The sequence below is a fragment of the Neolamprologus multifasciatus genome, chromosome 20 (assembly GCF_963576455.1).
Source record: "Neolamprologus multifasciatus chromosome 20, fNeoMul1.2, whole genome shotgun sequence".
NCBI classification, from domain to species: domain Eukaryota; kingdom Metazoa; phylum Chordata; class Actinopteri; order Cichliformes; family Cichlidae; genus Neolamprologus; species Neolamprologus multifasciatus.
This window is the reverse complement of record NC_140458.1, coordinates 31,610,155-31,632,256: the sequence shown is the minus strand read 5'-3', so window position 1 is coordinate 31,632,256 and position 22,102 is coordinate 31,610,155. Positions and strand designations below refer to the sequence as shown.

Here is a 22,102-nt window from a genome sequence, read left to right as displayed (position 1 = left end):
ACAGAGTAACAGTTGTGTTTCTAACAGTTTGTTGCTAGGATCACTCTACACAGTTCTCTGGTCCATTCCCAACATGCTGCTCTTTCACAGTGATCTACGTGGACAGCTGAACACTCTCACTTTACCCGTCTTGACCTCAGTCACATGGCATTAACACCTGTGACTGCGTCTGCACACACACGGCCCCATAAACTTGTACTCTTCCAAAACACATTCAGAATAAGATGTAAAACGCCTACGGCTGTCTTATAACCGCAGTAGGATGAGATGGAGATCTCTGTGCGTGCTTGATGATATATAACATAACCTCGTGTATGTTCACTATAATAACCTTTTTCTGAAAATAAAGTCTACCTATCAGAAATGACAAAAAGGTCTTAGACTAAATTAAGCACATTAATAAATTTGAAAATGCAGGTTTATTGTGGGTGATGCTGCAGGCTGCTTTTGTTACTGATGACTGTTAAATAGATACATTTGTAATTATACATACTGGTACTGATATTAAAAGGACATTTCACCTCAATCAAACACCCGGACTTTAGAAAGGTGGCTTTAAAAATATGTTGGGTTTTTTTTGTTCCTGTCTTTGCAAAGAACAGTATCAAATCATACTGATTATATATTATGGGTTGTTTTTAAAAAAAAATAATAAAATAAAACCATTCTTATTCTTTGGACAGTACGCATTAGCCAGGTAGCCAAGAAAATCTGAATTGTGGGGTACTGCTTTCCAAACCAGGGTGCACTTCTGAGGAAGTATTGTGAAGATGAGCATGGAAGGAGACATGAGAAGCGTGACCTGGAAAGTTTGTTGTCAGTCTAAACTCAGTCATATCTGAACACACAATGCATTTTTATTTAGTGCAGTGACTGATCTCTAATATATAAATTTCCACAAAGAAACTTAAAAACCATCAGAGATGGGCGTTGCTCATGTCTACAATCTGCTTCATGTTTGTCTTTAATTTCAACATGATCTGCTGATGGTTGCCGCCTTCTTTCTAATAGAGACAATTTACCAAGAAATAAACAAGCACAAGCTAAAAAATGTGGGCCCAGATTGTAAGATACATGCTCACTGCGTGGCACCATCATGTAAATCCTCGAATTAAACTGAATGAAGCCCAGAATTAAACTGCTTATACGCAACATTACTAATACTGGTGGGTATTGTTTGGGGGGAAGGGTGCAAACCTCAGCTATACTGTTAACATTATTCAGTAATGTTGAGCTTAACTTGTAGTTCAGAAGTCAACGGTCGATGGAAAGTTCTGTCAGCTCTGCTGCTATCAGGACGCTAACGAGTTAACAGTCTGTCTGGTCGAATGTGCTCACTCTGGAAGAGCTGCTACAGCTGATCTGGGGGGCCGTCTGTCCTCCCAGCATTCCTACCACTGCAGCATCTCCTTTTCCCCTGGTGTCAGCCTCTGCACAGCCTTTAACAAGCCACAGAGATGCTGTCACCTTCTCTGAAAGGGCTGCAGTGTCAACTTGGATTACTGCACCTACTGTGAAGGGGCTGATACACTTTTTGACTCTTTCAGCTGCATCAAAGACTGACTTATAGCCCACGGCAATCCAAAGAAATGATGTGGAAGGTCTTAAATCCTTAAATCCAAGAACAAATTGTGTGCTCAGTTGGAGACATAAAGTTCACTGTAAAAAACTCTTCTTTTCTTTCAGCACTGAGAGTAAGGCCGTTTGAGTTAGCTAGCATTTAACTGCTACCTAAATAATCATTTAAGCTGGAGAACTAAACCATAGAACAATTCTATAAGGCTTTCTGTTATCTGGAAGTCACTTTTATATATATATATATTTTTTTTTAAATCATATGAAATCCAAAACATGATCCTTCAATGTAATCAGTTTTTTAAAAAAAATCACTTTTATTAGATTCAAATGCTGATTGTTCATGGGAAAAATTCTGTTTGAGTAACAGGCCGACTGGTGAGTTACTGGAATTACATCTTTTGTGTGTGTTTTAACTTAAAAAACACAAAATGTTCTTAAATTAAGCAAGTGAGTAAAATCTGAGAAATTGACCATAACAAACTGCTACTTTTGCTTTGGAGCTAGTTGCTAGCTGATTTTTTTATTAAGCTTTTAAAGTCAAGTGCTGTCATGTGAAGCTGCCATATATCACAATTCAAACAACAGGAACACATGGCACAAATCAGAGTACCAACTAATAGTATTTACAGTATTTTTACGATAAATCAAAGTCAAGGACAAAGATGTCAGATAGCAAAACAGGAAAATTATTGTGTGCGAAGCCCCAAAAGCAAAAGTAATGAAGACGTAGATTTTAACGATTTGAAAGAGAAACAGGAGAGCAAGATAAAGCTGCAGTTCATATCGTAAATGCAAATGCTTTTGATTTCCTTTTAGATTCTCATTTGATTATACACTCACTGGCCACTTCTTTAGGTACACACACCAGTGCTAGGACCCCTGTTTCCTTGGAAACGCCTTAATTATTCCAATTATCCCAATTATTGGGTGGATTCAACAAGGTGCTGGAAACATTCCTCACTCACATTTTGGTCCATATTGACGCGATAGCTTCACACGGGTGCTGCAGATTTATCGGTTGCACATGCGTGATGACAATCTTGTTCCACTACATCCCAAAGGTGCTCTACTGGATCTGGTAACTGTGGAGGTCATCTGAGCACAGTGAACGAATCGTCCTGTTCAACAAACCAGTTTGAGATTATTGGAGATTTGTTACATGGTCCTGTTGATACGAGGCAGGATGGATTCTTTTATTTAATTTTCATTGTCATTTTTTGTTGTCATGTTTTTTGTTGTCATGTGTTTCCACGTGCCTACAGGAAAACTTGATTTACAGACAAGCTTTCACGAAATCATCCACGTAAACAATATAAAAAATAATAAAAAACAACCCAAAATCATAAGAGATAATCCTCCATAATCATTTTACTGCCCATTTGTGGAGAACTGTGCCAATAGCCTCAGTTTCCTGTTCTTATCTGACAGCAGCAGCCGGAGTGGTCTTGTGCATTCAGAGGTGCTCTTCTGCAAACCTTGGTTGTAAGGTGTGGTTATTTATTTACTGTTACATTCTAATCAGCTGGTAAAAATCTGGGGATTCCCCTCTCAATGCTCACAAGGAAAAAGTCTGTTTTTCTAGGATATTTTCATTAATTTCTTTTAGTATCATTCTCTGCAAATCCTAGTGGTGGTTGTGTGGGAAAATCCCAATAGATCAGCAGTTTCTGAAAAGCCTATTCAAATAAAAAAAAACAAACAACCAAATACTAAAATTTGTGAGTTAAGTGCTTTGGTAGATATGACACAGATGATGGGATAATGATACTATAGCAGTTTCACTCCGATTTATTTCCCCACTTCATTTTTCGCAGTTATCAGAGCCAACAGTTCCAAGGAAATGATACAACCTGTCTAACACGCTGGCACAATACGTCCCTTTGACTCAATTGTTTTCCAGAGAAGTGAAAGTATGTAAATCATAAAAGATCACATCAAAAGGTGTTGTCAGGTTCCCATACTGGATGTAATTGTCTGTGTGCACATTTTAAAGTGCAGAGTGAAAGCACTCTTCTGTTTTATCACCACACTTTTAGAACCCAGTCACAAATGAATGTGGAGTATGTGACTTAAAGACAGGAACCTACTGAAGTAAGACACTATTAATCTGACTATGACAGATCTTCCCTTCAAAGGAGGCCACGGTCTAATTAAGATTCCTTGATGGTCGCCTTGTGTGAGAACTTTGGCACGTCTCATTCTCCGTTGGACACCTGATGTTGGGGGCCTCACATCCAGGCTCCGTTTTAGTGGCCTGAGGTGTGACTTTAGCACTGCTGCTCTCACCCGCTGAGCCTGGGTAAACACCAACAAGTGACTTCTGTGGGAGAAACACAGTTCAACCTACCACAGATGGAGGGAGCGTGATATACAGTGTCGTGAAAAAGTATTTGCACCCTTCCTGAGTTTTATTTTGGCATATTTGTCACACGTATATGTTTCAGATTATTGAACAAATTGTTATGTTAAAAATCAAAAATCCAAGTAAATGCAAAATGCATATTTAAAATGATGACTTCATTCATTTGAAATTCATATGTAAAAAAGTTATATCCCCCTAAAACCTAATGACAGGTTGTTCCAAACTTGGCAGCAAGAACTACAATCAAGCGTTTTTCATGACTGCCGGTGAATCTTTCACGTCACTGTGGAGGAATTTTGGCTCACTCTTCTTTGCAGAATTGTTTTAATTCAGCCACAATGGAGAGTGTTGGAGCATGAATGGCCTGTATAAGATCCTGCCGAAAAAATCTCAGTCTGATATAAGTCCGGCCATTGAATAGGCTACTCCAAAACCACCTTATTTATTTTCTTTATTTATTTTTTGTGCAGGTAGGCTTGCTGGTGTTTTGGATCATTGCACTTCTGCATAACTCAAATGAGGGTGAGCTTCAGGGCATGAACTGATGGTCGGTCATCCTCCTTCAGGATTTTTTGGTAGAGAGCAGAATTCATGGCTCCATCAATTACAGCCCCAGACCACCACACTGCCACCACCATGTTTGACCATCGGTGTGATGGTCTTTTTATGAAAAGCTGTGTTAGTCACATGTAACAGAATTTAAACCTTCCAAAAAGTGTGAAGTCTTGGATATTTTGGGGCGATCGTGGCTCAAGAGTTGGGCCTTCGTCTTGTAATCGGAAGGTTGCCGGTTCGAGCCCCGGCTCCGACAGTCTCGGTCGTTGTGTCCTTGGGCAAGACACTTCACCCGTTGCCTACTGGTGGTGGTCAGAGGGCTCAGTGGCGCCAGTGTCTGGCAGCCTCGCCTCTGTCAGTGCGCCCCAGGGCGGCTGTGGCTACACTGTAGCTTGCCATCACCAGTGTGTGAATGTGTGTGTGAATGGGTGGATGATTGTGTATAGTGTAAAGCGCTTTGGGGTCCTTAGGACCAAGTAAAGCGCTATACAAATACAGACCATTTAATATATTTTCATCACGATATTTTTATGTAAATCTAAGACGAGCCTTTGTGTTCTTCTTAGGCAGCAGTGATTTTCTCCATGGATGCCATTTTTGCCTGGTCTCTTTCTCACCACTATGCCATGTTTTCTCCATTTGTGGCTAATGAGTCTCACTGTGGTTCGCTGGAGTCTCAAAGCCTTAGAAATGGCTTTGTAACCCTTTCTGGACTGATAGACATCAGTGACCTTGTCTCTCAGCTGTTTCTTTAGCTCATGCTGTTATGTGTTGCTTTTTGAGGTCTTTTAGGATACTTTACTTTGTCAGACAGCTTCTGTTTAAGTGATTTTTCGATTCGGTAACTTTGGCAGTAATCAGGCCTGAGTGTGTTTAGTGAAATTAAACTCAGCTTTCCAAAAAATGTGACTTATTTAGAGCTAACTCGTGATTTAACTTTTTAAAATTATGATTTAGCTTTTCACACATGGCTGGATAGGTTTGTTTACTCTGGGTTTTTGCTTTGTTTTGTGTGATGATACATGTAAGTGTGACAAATAAGCATAAAAAAGAAATCAGGAAAGAGTGCTGTCAAATAGCTTTTGACTGCACTATATTTGGAAAATGGAAACAAAGTTGTTAATTTCAATAGAAACTATTTGGAAATTGTCATGTATAGCGGACTTGTTTGGAAAATGTGATCCTTCCTACATGAGTCAGAGCAAAGAAACTGACTTTCAGATAAGGACTTGTTTTTGACATAGTTCCAAGTCTTTCCTCTTCCTATTGAGTAATGTTAAACTACCTGTAGGAGACGTGACGTGACGAAACGTTTCTCCCACAAAACACTACGCCTGCTGTAGTCTCTGTGCTGTAGGCGCAGGAAAGTCCTGTGTTACTAAAAGCTTCCTGGTCACATAGGTTGTTCAAGGATAACACAAGAGTTTAAAACGCCACCTTTACTGAGAAATAAGCATTACAATTACTATAACAGCTCACATTTTGGGACAGCAGTTGCTTAAAGGTATTCATGATGTCACACAAAGGAAAGTAGCCTGACCAAGCCTATAACGCCTGACCAAACGATGCATAATGAGCCGTTCATGGATCGCTGGTGTCAGTTGCAAATGTGATGAGATGTGGCCCACCCATTCCTGCTGTTGAAGAGGTGTAGGTACTTTTAGTGACCACATAGAATTGCAAAACATACCAGGAACAGGAATTTTCACTCCAGCTAATGTGTGGCTTGTTTGTTGTGTTTGCTTTATCACTAATGGGGGGAAAAGTCTGGCCACAGCTTTGATCCAAGGCAGAACATTCGGCATCTTTAAAGGGTGGCCTAACTACATGAGTTAAACTGTAAATATGGATATTCACATATTTGACTTTTGTGCTTCCAGCCTTTGCAAAAACTTGTATATTTAGTAACTATATTCAGGCTTCCACAGTTAAGGATCAATTTTGGCAGTACTTTGAGAGGCCAAGATTAGGAAGCTTGAATATCTTTTTACCTCCATTTTTCCAGAAAAGTCATGGTGAGATTTAGAAATACTACAAATAGTATTTATGCCATAAAATGTAAGTTCGACCTGAATTATCAGTGTGTGTTTGGGGTAGATTTAGAGCACTTCTCTATCACCTCTGTCTCATTGTTTCTGTACTAGATGGTGAAATAACTGGAAAATCTATTATTGATAAAGGGCGTGCCTGATGAGGCACCTGACTGACCAAAGCAACTTAAAGTGGATTTATCTCACAGGAAAAATTCCCTGTTTCGTTTTTCCTGTAATATTATGACTATGAGTGTGAGTCACTTCTGGCCGCATGTGTGAATTATCTGGTTCGTCTTCCCGCTTTTCCATGATGATGCACAGCCAGACCTGAAAAGTAAAAATAAATGTTTAAAACCAGTCTGTTTGATTACTCAGTGAAATATCTGTGACATCTTCAGACCCTGTCTTTGGTGATCTAAAGATAAAAATTTTGGTTGAACTGAAGGTAAAAATGTAGCAACACATGAAAGGTCTCCGGTGCTCGGGAAGGGGATCCCGGAGTAAAAACAAAACCAAATACATGGGTCCATGGGTCCAACAACACCCCCCCCCGCCGCCACCCCCCCCAAAAGAAAAGAACACTGCTAATATATACATACTGCTACCGGTACATAATCATTTGCTCACTAGCATTATTTTAAATTTTAAAGGTTAGATATATTCTAAAAGGAATCAAATGTTTATTATAAACTTTACATATCATTATAGTTGAAGTTATTATTATTATTTCATGATACTCTTAAGCAAAATTTGCCTGGCAACAGCCACATTCAGTCTTTCTCCCCCTCTTTTCGCTTGGGTTTTTGCTTATCTCGATCCTTCCTCTTATCTGGTCTCAATTCTATCGTCTGCCGCTTACCGAGACGCTTTATATTCACTTCCACTGCTGATTAAATTACTCGAGCCCTCAAACGGGGTTTCAGAGAACATCATAACGCAGTCAGAAAGATGGCATCGTTTGGAGGCTGATGACTGTTAGAGCCTCAGGTGTATCCGTTTAAACAACTGGTTGAACAGGCTGGGATCAACTGACAGACCGCAGCGTGCGCTTCAAATTTATGACACTAGTGCAGCAGCTCAGCACAGACAATGATCTAATCAATGAGCAAACAGCGTGATCATGAGTTTTGGGCTTCGTTGTCTGACTGATAAGACCGCGTGCTCTATGAAGGAAGTTGGGAATTGACACCTTTAACCAGATATGGGTGTTTAGACCTATTAATCCCGAATAACTTAGAGTGACTCTCACATTTAGGTAGTGGATATTTAATTTGGGAACATCCTCCTAAAATGCAAACAAGATGTGTTTGCATACACCTCTTGGCTTATGAAAATTTCAGTGGTTGAATTCACGAGCATCCTGTTCCCTCTGTTGCAAACATGGATAAGAAAATATCATATTTCATATATCCTTGCTCTGAAAACAATGCGACGCCAGACATGTCCCCCTCTTTGGGCTTAACAGTGATGTTTTCACCCTTTTTAAGCCCTGTGCTGTGTTTTTTTTTATCCAGTCTACTAACCAAAAGCTCACAGATACTTACCTTGCAGTAAATAGAATTAAGTGTGGAGGCATTTTCATGTCTGGACATGCCAGCAGAAGTTCCCATCTTCCCCTGTGATTGACACACACCATCCAGTGTGTTTAGTGGCCAGTTATAGCCAACAATGAGCTCCATTTGGCTCCAGGAAGGTGTGAAATGGCACACTTCTCCTTGAACCCCCTCCTGTTGGCTTTGTTTTCGGGATTGATTTAGCAGACAGGGCAAATCAGGGGAATGTGTGTCCTTATTCACCGAGCGCGCACGCACGCACACACACACACAACCTGTTGTGACACAGCTCCAAACTCCACCCCCTTTTACTCACACACAGTAGTGACTCTTCACCCTCCGTACTTCTGCCTCAGTACAAGTCTGACTTCAGCAGTGAGCGCACCACACGTCTGGATTAGACTCATCCATCACAGAGGGAGTTTACAGCGTATCTACACAGAGGCGCAGAGCCCGACACAGGAAAGCAGCATGGGGAGCAGTATGTCATGTGTCCCCCAGCACAACTTCAGATTCTCCAGCAAGAGTTTCATACGCAGAAACAGGTAAGAACTATTCAATCTCTCCGGGTGTTCATACTGTACTTGTGTGTAAACAGAGCACATGTCATGCCCTTGACAGCAGATTGTTATTTTAGACACTGGAAGGTATTCTTGGTATTTCTTGAGGGTTTGAGAAGTGGGGTTACACAGAGGTTGTGCATTTTGTGGGGGCCAGGTTCAGGATCATAATACGGAATAGTCCCGGAGTCGTGCCTGAGCAGCCTGTCCGTCTGGCCAACGGTGTCAATGATCCAGTTACCATTTGCCTCCTCTTTGCATCTCTGTGAAGATGATCTGCCAGCTGTCGATTACTCTGTTTTCCCTCCAAAAGATGAACACACACACACAAAAAACAATCCAGACTTGAGTATTAACGTGATTAATTTTGAGCTGTTATTCTTAAATGATAAGGTTTAGTCTGCTAAGTTAGTACATGACTACGTGACTATGGAGATGGCTGGCTTACACTTGGTTTTCTACCTGGTTTTCTTTTAATCCCCCAGGATTATATGCCTGGGCATGTTACCCTTGATTCAGCCTTGCTAGACCATCACATCTGGTTCTAATTCACCACTGCTTCTATTCTTCATCTTCTGACTAACGATTCAGGATGTAGTTTGGTTAAACATCTCATGTAGCTTTAAAGTTTTTTTTAAAAGACTGTCTAAAAAGACAGTTGGTTTTAAAAGCTCAGCGGCTCAAACTTGGACAGTGATACACCTTCCAGGCAGGATCATTGGATCAGGATGAACAATACAGTCAGTGTTCCTGTTTTCTGTTACCGTACAACCTCTTTGTGTTGGAGAATCAGGCCAGGCTCAGGTATTCCCTGAAGAAAAGGGGAGTGAATGGTGCTGAATGCCACAGCAGTGACTTGGAGAATGTTGGGTGTGCAAGTCCACTACCTGTCTATTATCTACAACACATTCCTCTGCCACCTCGCAGATGCAGATTACACCACAATGTAGGACCATTATATTTTTTCACTGTGCATAAATGCATTTTAGAAAGTTTTATTTTTTTTATTGTTCAATAGGCACTAATAGATAATTAATTCTGCACATGGACTTCCTGGACGGACAACCCGTGATTCCCAGCATAAAAACAAAAGCCTGCGTTGTTAAACTGAGGACGCTGGCACACATATGTACAGATAAGCAGATAAACTACAAGCGGAAGCTGTAAAAGCAGTCTCTAAAGCCTTATCTTTGCAGTGTGGGAGCTTCCTCGTGAAGATGTGACACACATGGTAATAGATGAGGGTCATGCAAAACAAAGAGAGACATTGAATGCTGATTTTTCCCTGTGGATATCCTCGCTATCACAAACACAAGACTCGGTTGTTCTTATCATTTAAAGGGCTGACACTGATAGAGTGGGAGCCACGCATAGGGATGCTGATTGATTTAGGAGGCAGACAACGTGATTTAAACTAAAGTGTGACTTTGGAATGAAAAGCTTTGCTATAACAAACATCAGATTTAGGTTATTTCACTAACTGTACATAGGAGACAATATTGGAATCCTTATAGGCGTGAAGTTTGATTGGGAAATAAACCAAACAGCTAAACATGGATTAGGCGGTAAACACTGGAGAGTGAGTATTAACACATAGCTTTCCTTTCTCATGACAGCAGTCGCTTGTTTCGCAAGTATAATCCCCAGGAGGGACAGGAGAAGTCCAACAGCATCATAAATATCCTCTGCACTGTCACCCCGAGGAAGGTACGTACCTCCATCAGCTCTGAAAACGTAACGTCATTCATCTATATGCCAAACAGAACTGCTCGGCTGTGGTTTTCAAGCCCTGTGCCAATCTTTCTGACTTTAAATTCAGGTCTGCCTGCTTTACTGACATGCCCGAACTAATATTGTGACTTGGTGGTTGCAGGAAATGTCCCCGAAAGATCTGCAGACGATAGAAAACATCAAATGGGATCCTCCGTTTGCTTACGACCCGATCAGTGGCTGGAAGAAGAGCAGCATCAATGTGAAGAATTATGGACGGATGATTCACAGCTCCAAAGTTCGCTTCCGCTTCCTCCACTGTCAGGTGAGCGCAGCAAAGCACCTTTTTTTTATAAATGACCGTGTGTCGCAATGTCAGGAACAGAGGTGTAAAAGAAAACAAAGATTATACTGCAACTACCCCGTTGAGGTTAAAGTCATCTCCAACAATGGCCAAGCCTATGGTGACACATCATGCCAGTCATCCCTGTGCGAACCCAGCGAGTGTCAGAAGCCGAAAAAACAACAAAACAAAACAGGTGGAGAGTAACAGGATGTGGCTGCAGCCACCAAACACAATGAAACTCGCTGCCGGCTTTGACGCACTGGTTGGCTGCGAAAGATCCAATACGTTTTCCAAAAAGAGAACCGCAGCCTGTGTTTGGACATGCTTGCATAGGCTGTGGTTGTGAAACAGCTTAATGAGAAAACCTCAGGGTACAGAGAGAGTGCGTCTGATCCCAGGCACAGATAGAGGACTCGCTGGCTCCTCGCGGTGGGAACTGCAATTTGTCAAAGTTGTGACACAACAGCTCTGTCAATAAGCGTAAAAAAGAATTAATTGAAGGAATGACATCACGGTGGGAAAAGAACATACTGTGCAGTGAAGAGCAAAAATAATACTGTAACAAGACGGTGGGCACTCGGTGAATCAGAGGAAAACGCTTGAGCAAGATGGTGTGATGCAAAATAAACAGTAATAACGTGCGCCTCCGCACGGGCCTTTATGCATACACAGCTTCATTTTTTCTGCAACCGGAGATTGCAGCTTTAATGCAGAACAGTAATCCTCACAGGTGGGATAGATTTGACTACGTGGCACATTTGGCTCATCTTCTCTTACTGTCTCTTCAGGATATACACGACTGCTACCTGGATCTGTTCCAGACACACCTTCATTTTGTTTCCAACAACACAACCGGACTGACATACCAGGTGAGTTTTCAAAATTCAAGCAACCTTATCAACAATCCCTTCCTTTAAATCCTCACCATTTCAGGTTAGATGTAAAAAAAAAAAGGTTGTCATTTCATCATACGCTCTGACATAGATCCCCCTGTCAACCAGCACTTTGTTGGTAAACAGAAGGTATGATTACGTGTCTTCACCTGCCTCATAAAACGTGAGCAGCCATTAATCATCAGTAGCTACCGCCAATTAAACCGTTTCTCTAAAAGAGACAGCTAAGCACCTGTGTGCAGTATTAGTCAGGTTTATAGAGGACGGAAAATGGAAGTCAGACATGAATACATCATTGGCTTCCAAGACTGACTTCACTGTCATGGTGAATAATTTTTTGGTTAAGAACTAGAGCTGAACAGATGGCTCAAACAGATCATATAGCAGCTCTGATGATGATGATGCAGTGAACAGTTTATACTAGGGATGCAACGATACCAATTTTTTCAAACCGATACCATACCGATACTTGGATCTGAATACTTGCCGATACAGAGTACAAAAACCGATACTTCTACCACATACACAAATACATTTAATTGGAAGACAGGTTTTATTATATTCCCTGCCGATAAAAAATAAAATCTTAATAAAAATGACCACAAAAATTTCAAGTGAAAAATAAGCACTTCTGTTAAATTATTGCAGAGTCTCCACATTGTAATTTTACAAAATATCACTGAACTATTGGCACTGTATGGGCGGTTGGGAATTTCATATCGCGGCTCGAGTATGCTGAGAAGACGGTGCAATCCTATGTTTTCCACGACCGGCAGTGGCTGGTCATCCAGAGCGATAAAATGAGTCAGAGCCTCTGTTATTTTAACTGCCTGTGGATTTTCTCTTGACATTTTTCATCGCTTTTCCAAAACCTGAGTTAAAGTTGGCTGTTCCGGTCCACACTGCTGACATTTTGTTTAGCCTAGCTACAGCAGCCTCCAGTTTCTCTTTTTTATCTAGAGCCGCCAGTCTCACTCGCCTAACCCTGTGCCTGTTTAGCGTGGGATGTCCCCCTAGTGGCCAATCTAAAAAACTACAACAGAAATGACAAGCCACCCTCTGATTAATGAAATAAGTTGGTATCGGTTCATGGTATCGGTTAACTTTTACGAGTTTGAGTACACACACATTTTACAGTATCGGCCCCGATACCCGATACCAGTATCGGTATCGGTGCATCCCTAGTTTATACTTTATGGATGTATGAATGTTTGTGCAAGTGAAGAGAATAGAATAGCTCTTTATTGTCATTGTGCATGCACAACGACTTTGTGGGTCAATATCAATAGTACACAGCAGGAATAAATACAAAAGAAAGAAATATATGCTATAAAAACAAGAGAAAGGCACACATTAGAGAACAAGTTGCAAAGTGAAATGAGTGAAAAGCGCCATGACTGAAGTTGTTTTACTGTTTATGTGCAGGGGACTCTTCCATTGAAAGAGCTCACTATCTGCAGCCTGCAGCAGAACTGCAATCACAGCCAACCCCAGGAATTCGCCTTTCAAATAAACGGTATGTTTGACTTCAGTAGAAAGGACACGAGTGGTTGCTGGCATTGTGCCGTGGTATCCAATAATGCTGTTTTGTTTCTTTGGCTTTGTGGAATTTAGGTAATTGATCACTTAGACTGAAAATGTATGACGTAGAGCTGTGGATGGCTCTTTTTGATGATGAGACAGACTGACACAATTTTTATTTATTGTTTTAATCTTCTGTTGTGTGGTCAGCTGTGTCGAACCGCCTCATCGGTTATAGATCAAAGTAAAAATTCTCCTCTCTTTAGAAAAGAAAACAACCCACTATTTCCAGACTGCAGCATTTCCACTGTTATCACATTCTGGGGATTCAAAGGTCCCGCAGTGCCTCTCACCTCTTCACCTCCTCTCAAAACCGAGATGAACCAGAGCTGGGCCCCTCCGCCTTCGGTCAGGGAGGGCCAAACTGGCCTTAAAGACCCCGCTTGTTAGACAACAGGTGCACTTCAGCCGGCCCAGCTGTTGAGCAGAAAAGCCCAGCTACCGCTCTTAACCTTGTCACCGCCTATAATCTATGGTGCCACTTTCCAAAAACTGCTCAGGTTAAGGCTTGCCGAAATGCCACTTAGCTTTTGAACTTTGAATGGGCAAGAAAAAAAAGTTTTTTTAAATTAAAATCACAAAAAAGCTGTTGTGGCTACGTAGCTTTTGTAATAGCACAGGAAATAAAAACGAGAGAAGTGGACCGGACTTTTATATCTGCTTCCAGAATATTGACATTCTCCGGTGTTGCTCTTTCTCGCTTTTGGTTTCACAATTTCCCAGATCAAGCCTGTTATTCAACACTATTGTTTTTTATTGGTCGGTTTTAAACTTCATTAAACTTCCCCGGGGCACAGCTGCCCGGAAACATTTGGAGGAAGCGTGAGGAAGTTCTGAGTCAAAAAGGGAGAGCTGATGTACATCGGTTCTGTGAGGGAGGCCGACGTCTTCCTCTCACTGAGTCGAAAATGCGCTGTCGATGACTTAGAAGGGTGACTGTGCAAAAGCAACACAAGAGGATGTGTAAAAATTCCTGGAAGCTTTTACACATGTAGCTGTGAAAACAAGATGTTTATTGTGGCACATTTTCAACAACAGTCAACGACCTGACTGTCTGAAAGCCGGGAGAGACGTTTTCGTAATGTTCGCATTGCTTGAACTTAAAAAAAGGGAAAGATTTGAGGGAGTGAAAAAGATAACTAAGTTTTAGGGAGTGCTGTGGTCACGGTCTAAAATTAAGACCTGCAGTGAAAAGAAAGTCAACACAAGACTCCAGACGAGCTGCTTATTAAGGGAGCAACAGGTTCACGGTTCCAGACGATTACAGTAAACAGCCAGTGGACGGGAATAAAATAGACTACCTATCTGTGCTGGTTATCTGTGGTATGTGTGGGACTGATAGGTAGAGGGAGATTCCAGATCTATTCATCCCAGGTCCTGTTCATTCCTTCTGGATAAGCACCGTGTGGGAAGGAAAATCTCCTACAATCCTTAAATACCAAACACAGCAGGTCAGAGGGGTTTTTCCAACATAGGTCTTACATGTGGTTGACTGTCCTGAACATGTGTTCACATTTATGGCCCTTATTACATAACGCCTCACAACATCAAAGCAGGCTGACTGTGGACATGAATGATCTGCCACTGTGAGATAAAAAAAAGGACTTAGAAAGAGGAAGCGGTTTACATTTTTGACCTGTGACCTTTTACATCCTGCAGGCGTCAGCTTGAATCCCATCATCGTCTACTTCGCCAACCAAGAAGAAATGGACATGTGGTTTGGGCTGCTCAGAGAAAACATTGAAGCTAATGGAGGAACTCCAATGTCACCAGAAAACTACACTAGAGTGAGAGTAAGTTCATCAGCCTCGCCTGTGGTTTTTTGGCCTTTGTGTGTGTGTGTTCTGAAGTCACACATTGAATTAGCCAGAAAATACTTTGGCTTCAGTCCTGGCTCATAAAACAGGATGGGTGCGTGCGTGTAGATGTAGGTGAGTCAAGTGGGTCACTCACTGCTGGCTCTCCCTGAGGCTTCGATACTAGGGAGTGGCCTTGACCGCATCATGGCCTACCTCAAACTAACCCTCACATCTGTGCAGGGGTAAAGTGCTGACTCTACACCCACAGGTGGGGAATTAGTTGATAAAACACGTGAATGTGGATGTATCACGAAAAAAAAAAGAGAAAAGAAACAGTCACGAGTTTTTTAAAACGGTGTTGGCGTACAAGCCGGGGAAGGAAAGCAGACGAACACGATTATGTTTCAGGAAAAGCCGAGCTTTTCTTTTCCGACTCACCTAACTCATCTCTTGTGTACTCACTCGTGTAGCTCAACAAGGACAACTCTCTCGAGGGAAGAGAGGAGCTGAGAAATTCCATCAACAGAGAGCCAATCCACGAGTGGGAAGGCTCACAGCGAGACAGCCTGGGCACCATCACCTATGTCACTAAGGTGCGACTGCAGCACCTGCCCTGCCTGGTACGTCACCTCTGCTTCTTATCAAGACTGAATCACTGTTATGGGTCACTTGCCTAATACTGTACAGACCGTAACAAATGATACATTCATGTTTTCAAACTCTGAGAATTTTTCCCATGATTATAGTCAGGATAACATCAGCCCTTAATCTAGGTGACTCACATAGTTTTCACATTGCGCAACACAAACACAAACATCAGCTCGACAAAATGTAAGGAGTGAAGGAAAAGGGTGGAGTCTATATGTGTATATAATGTCCTTCAGCTCCTTTTTGTTTCCTGTCACGGTGCACCAGCAGTGCGAGACACCTGCAACCTGGTTGCTCCTGAAAAACATACAAGAAGACAACAAAAAAAAGTACCGCAAACAGGGCTTCATTTAGCAGCCAATAAAAAATAGTAGTCATGACACAACTTGCGTGGATCTCTGCAGTTTATTTTCTGTGGGAAAAAATCGGCAGTCCCATTGAAGTGCTTGAGATTTAGGGCCTGGGTGTGTGAGAGGCATTTGCTGGGCTCACGCAGCGACTCGACTCACCTCGCAGCTGGAATGTCAGCTGTCTATCCAGACACGCCCTCCGAGAGAGAGAGAGAGAGTGGAAACATAAACCGTCCCTCTGCCGCACCTTTAAATCGCCCCACTAACTGGTTCTGAGTGGAGATCCTACTGAGATTTAAAGTGTACCTCTCACAGCGCTGTATTAAAAGATAATGTCGCTGGTTTTGTTTACGTTCGCACAGGTCTTATGGCTGTGTTTGCACCGGAGGTTATTCGTATCTTATCACTGCTTGAGTTATCAGCGCTTGCCTTCTTACCTTCAGAAGTACTTGGTGCCTTTCTGTCCTCTAATTAAAAAATAAGTTCTGGCTCATATAGCACCAAATCACAACAACAGTTGCCCCAAGGAGTTTAATATAGTAAGGAACAGAGAACAATACAGAGAAAACCCAACAATCAGTGCAGGAATAAAATGTAAATAGTAAAACACCAGGAATAAACAGTACACAGGCGAAATATATACAAACAGGAGGCCTACATACAAATCAAGTGAAAGGCGCACAGTAGAGGACATGGTAAAATATGTAAACAAGATATCCAAAATTGGGAAACTGTATGCAAAAATGTTGCTTCTGGTTGAAAAATAATATAAATTCTCAGCAAAAGAAAACCACACACTTCATAAATCTCTCTGTCCTCAGGAACAGAATGACAGGCTGCTGGTGATGTACCCATCGACCCTGATCATCCTATCAGAAGAGAACGACGGTCTCTTCTATAAGGTGAGGTTGACCCCTTTCTGATGTTCAAATGAGTCACAGCCCAGGCTCAATGCAACATATTCAGAGTGTGCACGAGGAAGTTGTGTTAACCTGTTGCTATACAATTGCAGGGAAAACTTCCGCTCAACATGATTACAGTGACCACGCCCTGTCAAGACGTCAAGCCCAACACCTTCATGATTGAAGGTAAACACTGTGAATCAGCGCACTGCTCTTTAGTCATATCCATGTTAAAGAGATTTTAATGAGCCTGCATTCTTATGCATGTTTTTGTGCTAAGTGGCCTTTTCCATGAATCTGCTAGCGTCACAGAGTGTAACCCCCCCCCCATATGAATGAGCTGGTTTTATCCCTGCTGAATGACAATCTTGCTATAGCACATTCCAGTGAGCAAGTGGACCGAATGACAGGCTTTGTCCTCTCCTCCTCTCTTCCCAGGCAAGATGATCAACCCCATAGTGGTGTCCTGTCTGGACAGGACCGAGTTCTGCGACTGGATCCAGCAGTTCAAAGCTGCTGACGTGCCTGTTCTAAGCCCCCCGCCTCCCGTCTATGACATCATCTACACCCCGACGAAGACAGAGGTGAGGCCAAAAATAATTAAACTGACCACAGCTGCTGTTAAGAGAGCTATCTCTTGTGAAAATATGGGTGGAGTGAATTTAAGTTTGAGTCTGGCCTTGCCTCTTTTGTAAACTAACACTCAGCATGATTATATACTTGACTTCCTCTATTTTTGCTACTGTGTTACCAATTTAACAGTTTACTGTAGGTCTAGACATGACCAAAGTCTGAAAGATTTATTCACAGTCGCTTGCTTTACATATTTAATGCTTGCTTTGTGCCCTTTAATCTCCAGGCCCCTCAGTTTGACAGGTGGAGTGGACACAGCCAAGGAAGAATGGAGTCTGTTAAGTCTAGCCGGCCCCCAAGTGGACGAGGATCCCGAAACCTTCAGTTCCCAATTCTCGACGAGAACCCTCTCACCCCTGGGTACTCTGAGCCCCGTTGTGTAAGTCGGCTGTGCGCTACTTCTCAGTCATGAGTGTTCAAGTGATCTAATAAACATAATCGCGCGCACCAATATTTGCACAGATATAAATATGGTCAGAGTTGTGAAAAAAAAAGCCTGTGTTTGTTTTGTTGGAGCTGAGCAACCAGATGCTTTCTTTCACAAAGTTAATTATTAAGCAAGGTCTAGAGACCAAAGTGCTCCTGTTACAAAGGCTGCGGTGCTGATCCTCAGGCCTTCAGCAAAGAAAAGGAAAAACAGAACAAAGTCATTTTCACTCAAATGATGCTTATCTGCGAAAACTCTAGATTTGGAGTCATAAGAGACCTTTAGCTTCTGCTTCAGCAGTTTCCTAATCATTCTGCATTATCAGGACATTTGACCAAACTCCTCCAGGAAAAGGGGGGGCGGGTCCTGTAAGCTGCCTACCTATCCAATTAGCTAAAGTAGAGCGTGCTGCACGCCCAGATGTTAGTGTTCAGCTTCAGATATAAGGCACAAATTAAACAGAGACATTTTTCTCTCACACTTACATGACACTGTTTGCTAAAAACATGAGCAAACAGAAGCTAAATGTGCTCTAAAGCTCCAGTTCTTGGCTGACTTTTGTCCTTCGGGTGTGTTGTCCTTACAGTACAGTTCCAGCCGTCCTTCTTCGACTGAGACTGCCCAGCTAGGCAGCAGAAGCAATAGCATGTCTTCCCACACGAGGCCCGAGCGTGACCTACGACCTTTGTCGGTGCGCTACTCATCCCCTCAGCACAGCTCCTACCTCCAGCCCGCAGAGAGCTCCAAGCTGTCTCAGCTCTACAGCATACCCTACTCTGCCCAGCACCGGGCCAGCCCGCAGCGGTTGGAGAAAGCTCCACTTGTCAAGGTAATTCAGTCTGGCGTCTAACTCGATAACCGAATATTCCCTTTGAGACTGCTGACGTATTTTACGTGTCATGTGCGGTAACCTAAATAGACACCAGGCAATAGACTTAGACAGGCGATCATGCATATGGTGTTAACAAATGGAGTAACACTGGCACTTAGGCTGGTTGAAAGATCAATTTAATCAAAGATGCAAGGAATGAAATTTATAAACAGAGCTTAAGCCAGTCTGGTGCACTCAGAGGGATTCTCTACTGCTCCACTGGTGCAGATCTGGAATAAGTCACAAACACACAATCACAGCAATCACACTGTAACACTTACAACTAATTGTGGATTAGTTGATTTTTCTACTTCCTGTGTCTATTGTTACAAATGCAAGGAGATTTCTCCTTAAAGCTAACTCCTGCCTCTGTTTGAATCCTCTCCAGTCTAACAGCTGGAGCACTCCTCAGACATCCCTAAAGTACTCCCTTGACATCGCCCAGCGCCACTCGGATATGTGTGCCCCACGACAACCCTTGTCGCCTCTCTACGATGAGCCCTGCACCCCCGAAATCTACTCCTTGGAAGAGGCCAGGCCAGTGGTAAGTGGGCCAATGATACTGGATCCACAGGTTCAATTTACACCTGCACAGCCTGTCTGATATCAAGCAGTGCAAACACCCATAAACACATGAGTATTTGGTCATGTGATAACTCTTTTTATAGAGCATGTCAAATCTTCTAAGTTTAAACGTTTTAAATTGTGATTTCGCCAACCAGTCATTTAATTATTTTAGTTTGGCTTAATTTTATTTTTAAGTGCAGTAAAATATTCAGTTTTACTGCACTATTCCTCTTTATGAAGTCATCATTTAATTTATTGGATACATTTACTGTTTTGTCCAATGTAACTGAGGAATGTTGCAACTTTTGTGCTAAAAATGCATATCTTATTCCTTTGTTTCTTAGCCGCGGCTCTGGCAAGAGCTGAATCAACAGCAGTACCACCACCAGGAACCCCAGATGCTGCCCTCCTCCTTCCAGCTCCACGACCCTCCTATGGGTGGACGCGCCAGGAGAAGCCTGGTCCTGACCAACACCCAGGGCCACGCTCTGGACCTGGAGATGGACACACCCGAGAACCAAGCGCAGCAGAGAGCAGAGGCTGTGTCGAGGCTAAAGCTGCTGCCTGTGCCAGGTCAAATGCAAGAGCAGGTGAGAAGCACAGAGATACTCATCTCCCAGGACACTCCGGTTTCTGGAATGCAGTAGTGCAGAGTGAAATGATAAACTGTATGGTAGCACAGCAAGCGTGCTGCAGGTGATATTTAAACAGGTTCAGAAGAAACAGACATTTTTAAGAAACCATGAGGATGTTTGTTGTAACTGATCACAGGAAGTAACTGTCTCTGTTTTCACATCTGCTGACAGATACTTCACCCGTCGAGCTCTGCCAGAAAGCCTGCTCAGATGCATTATGGTTACTCACCAGGTAAGAATTAAAGGCATGCAATCAAAAGCCAAATAAAACATTCCTTTTATGTTTAGAAAGCCTGTGTGTCATTTTGTGCTCCTAGCCCAGATAGGAAATGTTTTCATTTCATCCTGTGAACAAAGATACAGAGCCCCTTTTTTTCTTTGTGGAGAAACAATGGAGACTCTTTGAAATCTCCAATCTCAAAGTTTGAGCTATAAAAGTCAGCACTGTGAGCCTGTGTGCCTAAAAGGACACACAACATTGTCCACGCTCCACCACACTGTAAATTCAACACTGTGCGCACTTTGGTGTGATTAAACTCCCGGGTCTGTCAGCAGGTAGACGGAAGGTTAAAGGTTGCAGATTTGAAGGTGTAGGAAATGTGCAAATGTGCCGGTGAATTAGAGCTTCGTGTCGCTCGAAATATGCTGGTGCAGTTGTCCCAACAGGGTGAAGCTCAGTGTAAGAGAACACTGCTCAACAGATTGTGACTGACAGCACACAACTGCTCACACAGGCTCTGCTATCATTGATGAAACAAGACTAGGATTTCTCTGGTCAGTCCAGATTATCTGATTATCCAGATAAACTAGTAAACATGATTTTACCAGGTGATTTTATTTGACGAGCTGCACGTTTTTTTTACTATTAACCATAAACAACAAGAGAAGGTGGTGCAGCAGGGATTATGCAGCTCTACTGGTTTTTACAGTAAGACCATATTTTGGGACAATGCACATAACACCATAATTACTTTGGGACTGTTTCCAAGTTTACTTAAACAGGGTGAGGTTTGCTTTTTGCTGCGTGAAACTACAAGTATGTTAATCGTCTTCAATTCTTATAGGTCGCAATTCATACCTCGAACCCGCAGAACCAGATGACCAGGAAATAGACTATGACAACATTTGGGAGTTCGACTGTGATACAGGAATGATCCAGCCAACGGCTGGAATTTCAACAGACTGGACAGGATTAGACTTCGGGGCCAGAGGGCTTGGTGCCATGGCAACACCACAGAGATGGTCATAAAACAAAAAGGATGGCCCGGCGCTCGTCTGGACGTGTGCAAACAACAGATCTCTATCAGGGGGGATAATAAAAGCCGGCAAGCACAGCAAGCATCGCACTGGTCCCACTGTGTACAGTAGGAACCAACAAATCCCAGGAACTGCTTTGTTAGACGTCGGGCAGTTGAGCAGAGGAATGACGGGATGAAGCAAAACGTTATGGAAGTGGCAAACAAAGGCTTCAGTTGTCTGTTTAATATGTAGCATTTGTGGAAGGAGACAGTAGAGGATACTGTATATACTGTGTAGCTTGAATAATATTTTCTGTCATTGGTTTTATCTGTAGTAAACACAGTTTCTTTTTTTATTTTAATATTTATAGGTTTTTCAAACAGGCTGTTCATTTCATATTATACTGTAATGTTATTAAAGCATTCCATCAGGGCTTGTTATAGTAAAGAATATATGTATATTTTTGTAAATCTTGTACACTTCTTATTTTATTGTGCTATACTGTCAAGGCAAATAGATGTGGCTGCAACTGACTAATATTGAATTAATAATAATAATAATAATAATAATATCAGAGGTGCACAGTACTGATACCTCTGTGGCTTTTTTTCATTTTTGTTTGAGGTGCTTATTTATATTTGGAAATAAAAGTGTTAAAAGTTTCAGTATATTGTGTCTGTTTTGTCCTCTTCTGCATATAGTAATAGGAACACTTATAGGTAATAATTTGTCAAAGTGTCTTGGCTTTAAATAAAATTAATAGTGAGTGGTGAAGGATTGGTTTATATTAGAACGTGAGAAAAATAACAGCAATAATGTAAGAATAAAACAAGTCTTTTTATGCAAACCTTATGTTGTAA

The 22,102-nt window shown here is 42.1% G+C and overlaps 1 protein-coding gene and 1 long non-coding RNA gene across 2 annotated transcripts; one reads left to right on the top strand and one right to left on the bottom strand.

Annotated features, from left to right (window-relative positions):
• Positions 1-1,884: 1,884 nt before the first annotated feature.
• LOC146495283 (uncharacterized) lies at positions 1,885-8,310 on the bottom strand. Its single transcript, XR_014871587.1, has 2 exons — positions 8,073-8,310; positions 1,885-6,855 (listed from the first exon to the last, which is right to left on the bottom strand). It is a non-coding gene; the product is annotated as an uncharacterized LOC146495283 (long non-coding RNA).
• A 210-nt stretch (positions 8,311-8,520) lies between these two features.
• Positions 8,521-21,907, top strand: plekhn1 (pleckstrin homology domain containing, family N member 1). Its single transcript, XM_085146387.1, has 16 exons — positions 8,521-8,626; positions 10,258-10,348; positions 10,515-10,676; positions 11,486-11,566; positions 13,016-13,106; positions 14,831-14,964; positions 15,441-15,590; positions 16,790-16,870; positions 16,981-17,056; positions 17,309-17,454; positions 17,730-17,882; positions 18,517-18,759; positions 19,190-19,345; positions 19,713-19,958; positions 20,175-20,235; positions 21,068-21,907. Exons 1-16 carry the CDS (start codon positions 8,553-8,555, stop codon positions 21,250-21,252), a joined length of 2,130 nt encoding a protein of 709 aa, XP_085002513.1. The 5' UTR covers positions 8,521-8,552; the 3' UTR covers positions 21,253-21,907.
• Positions 21,908-22,102: the final 195 nt, after the last annotated feature.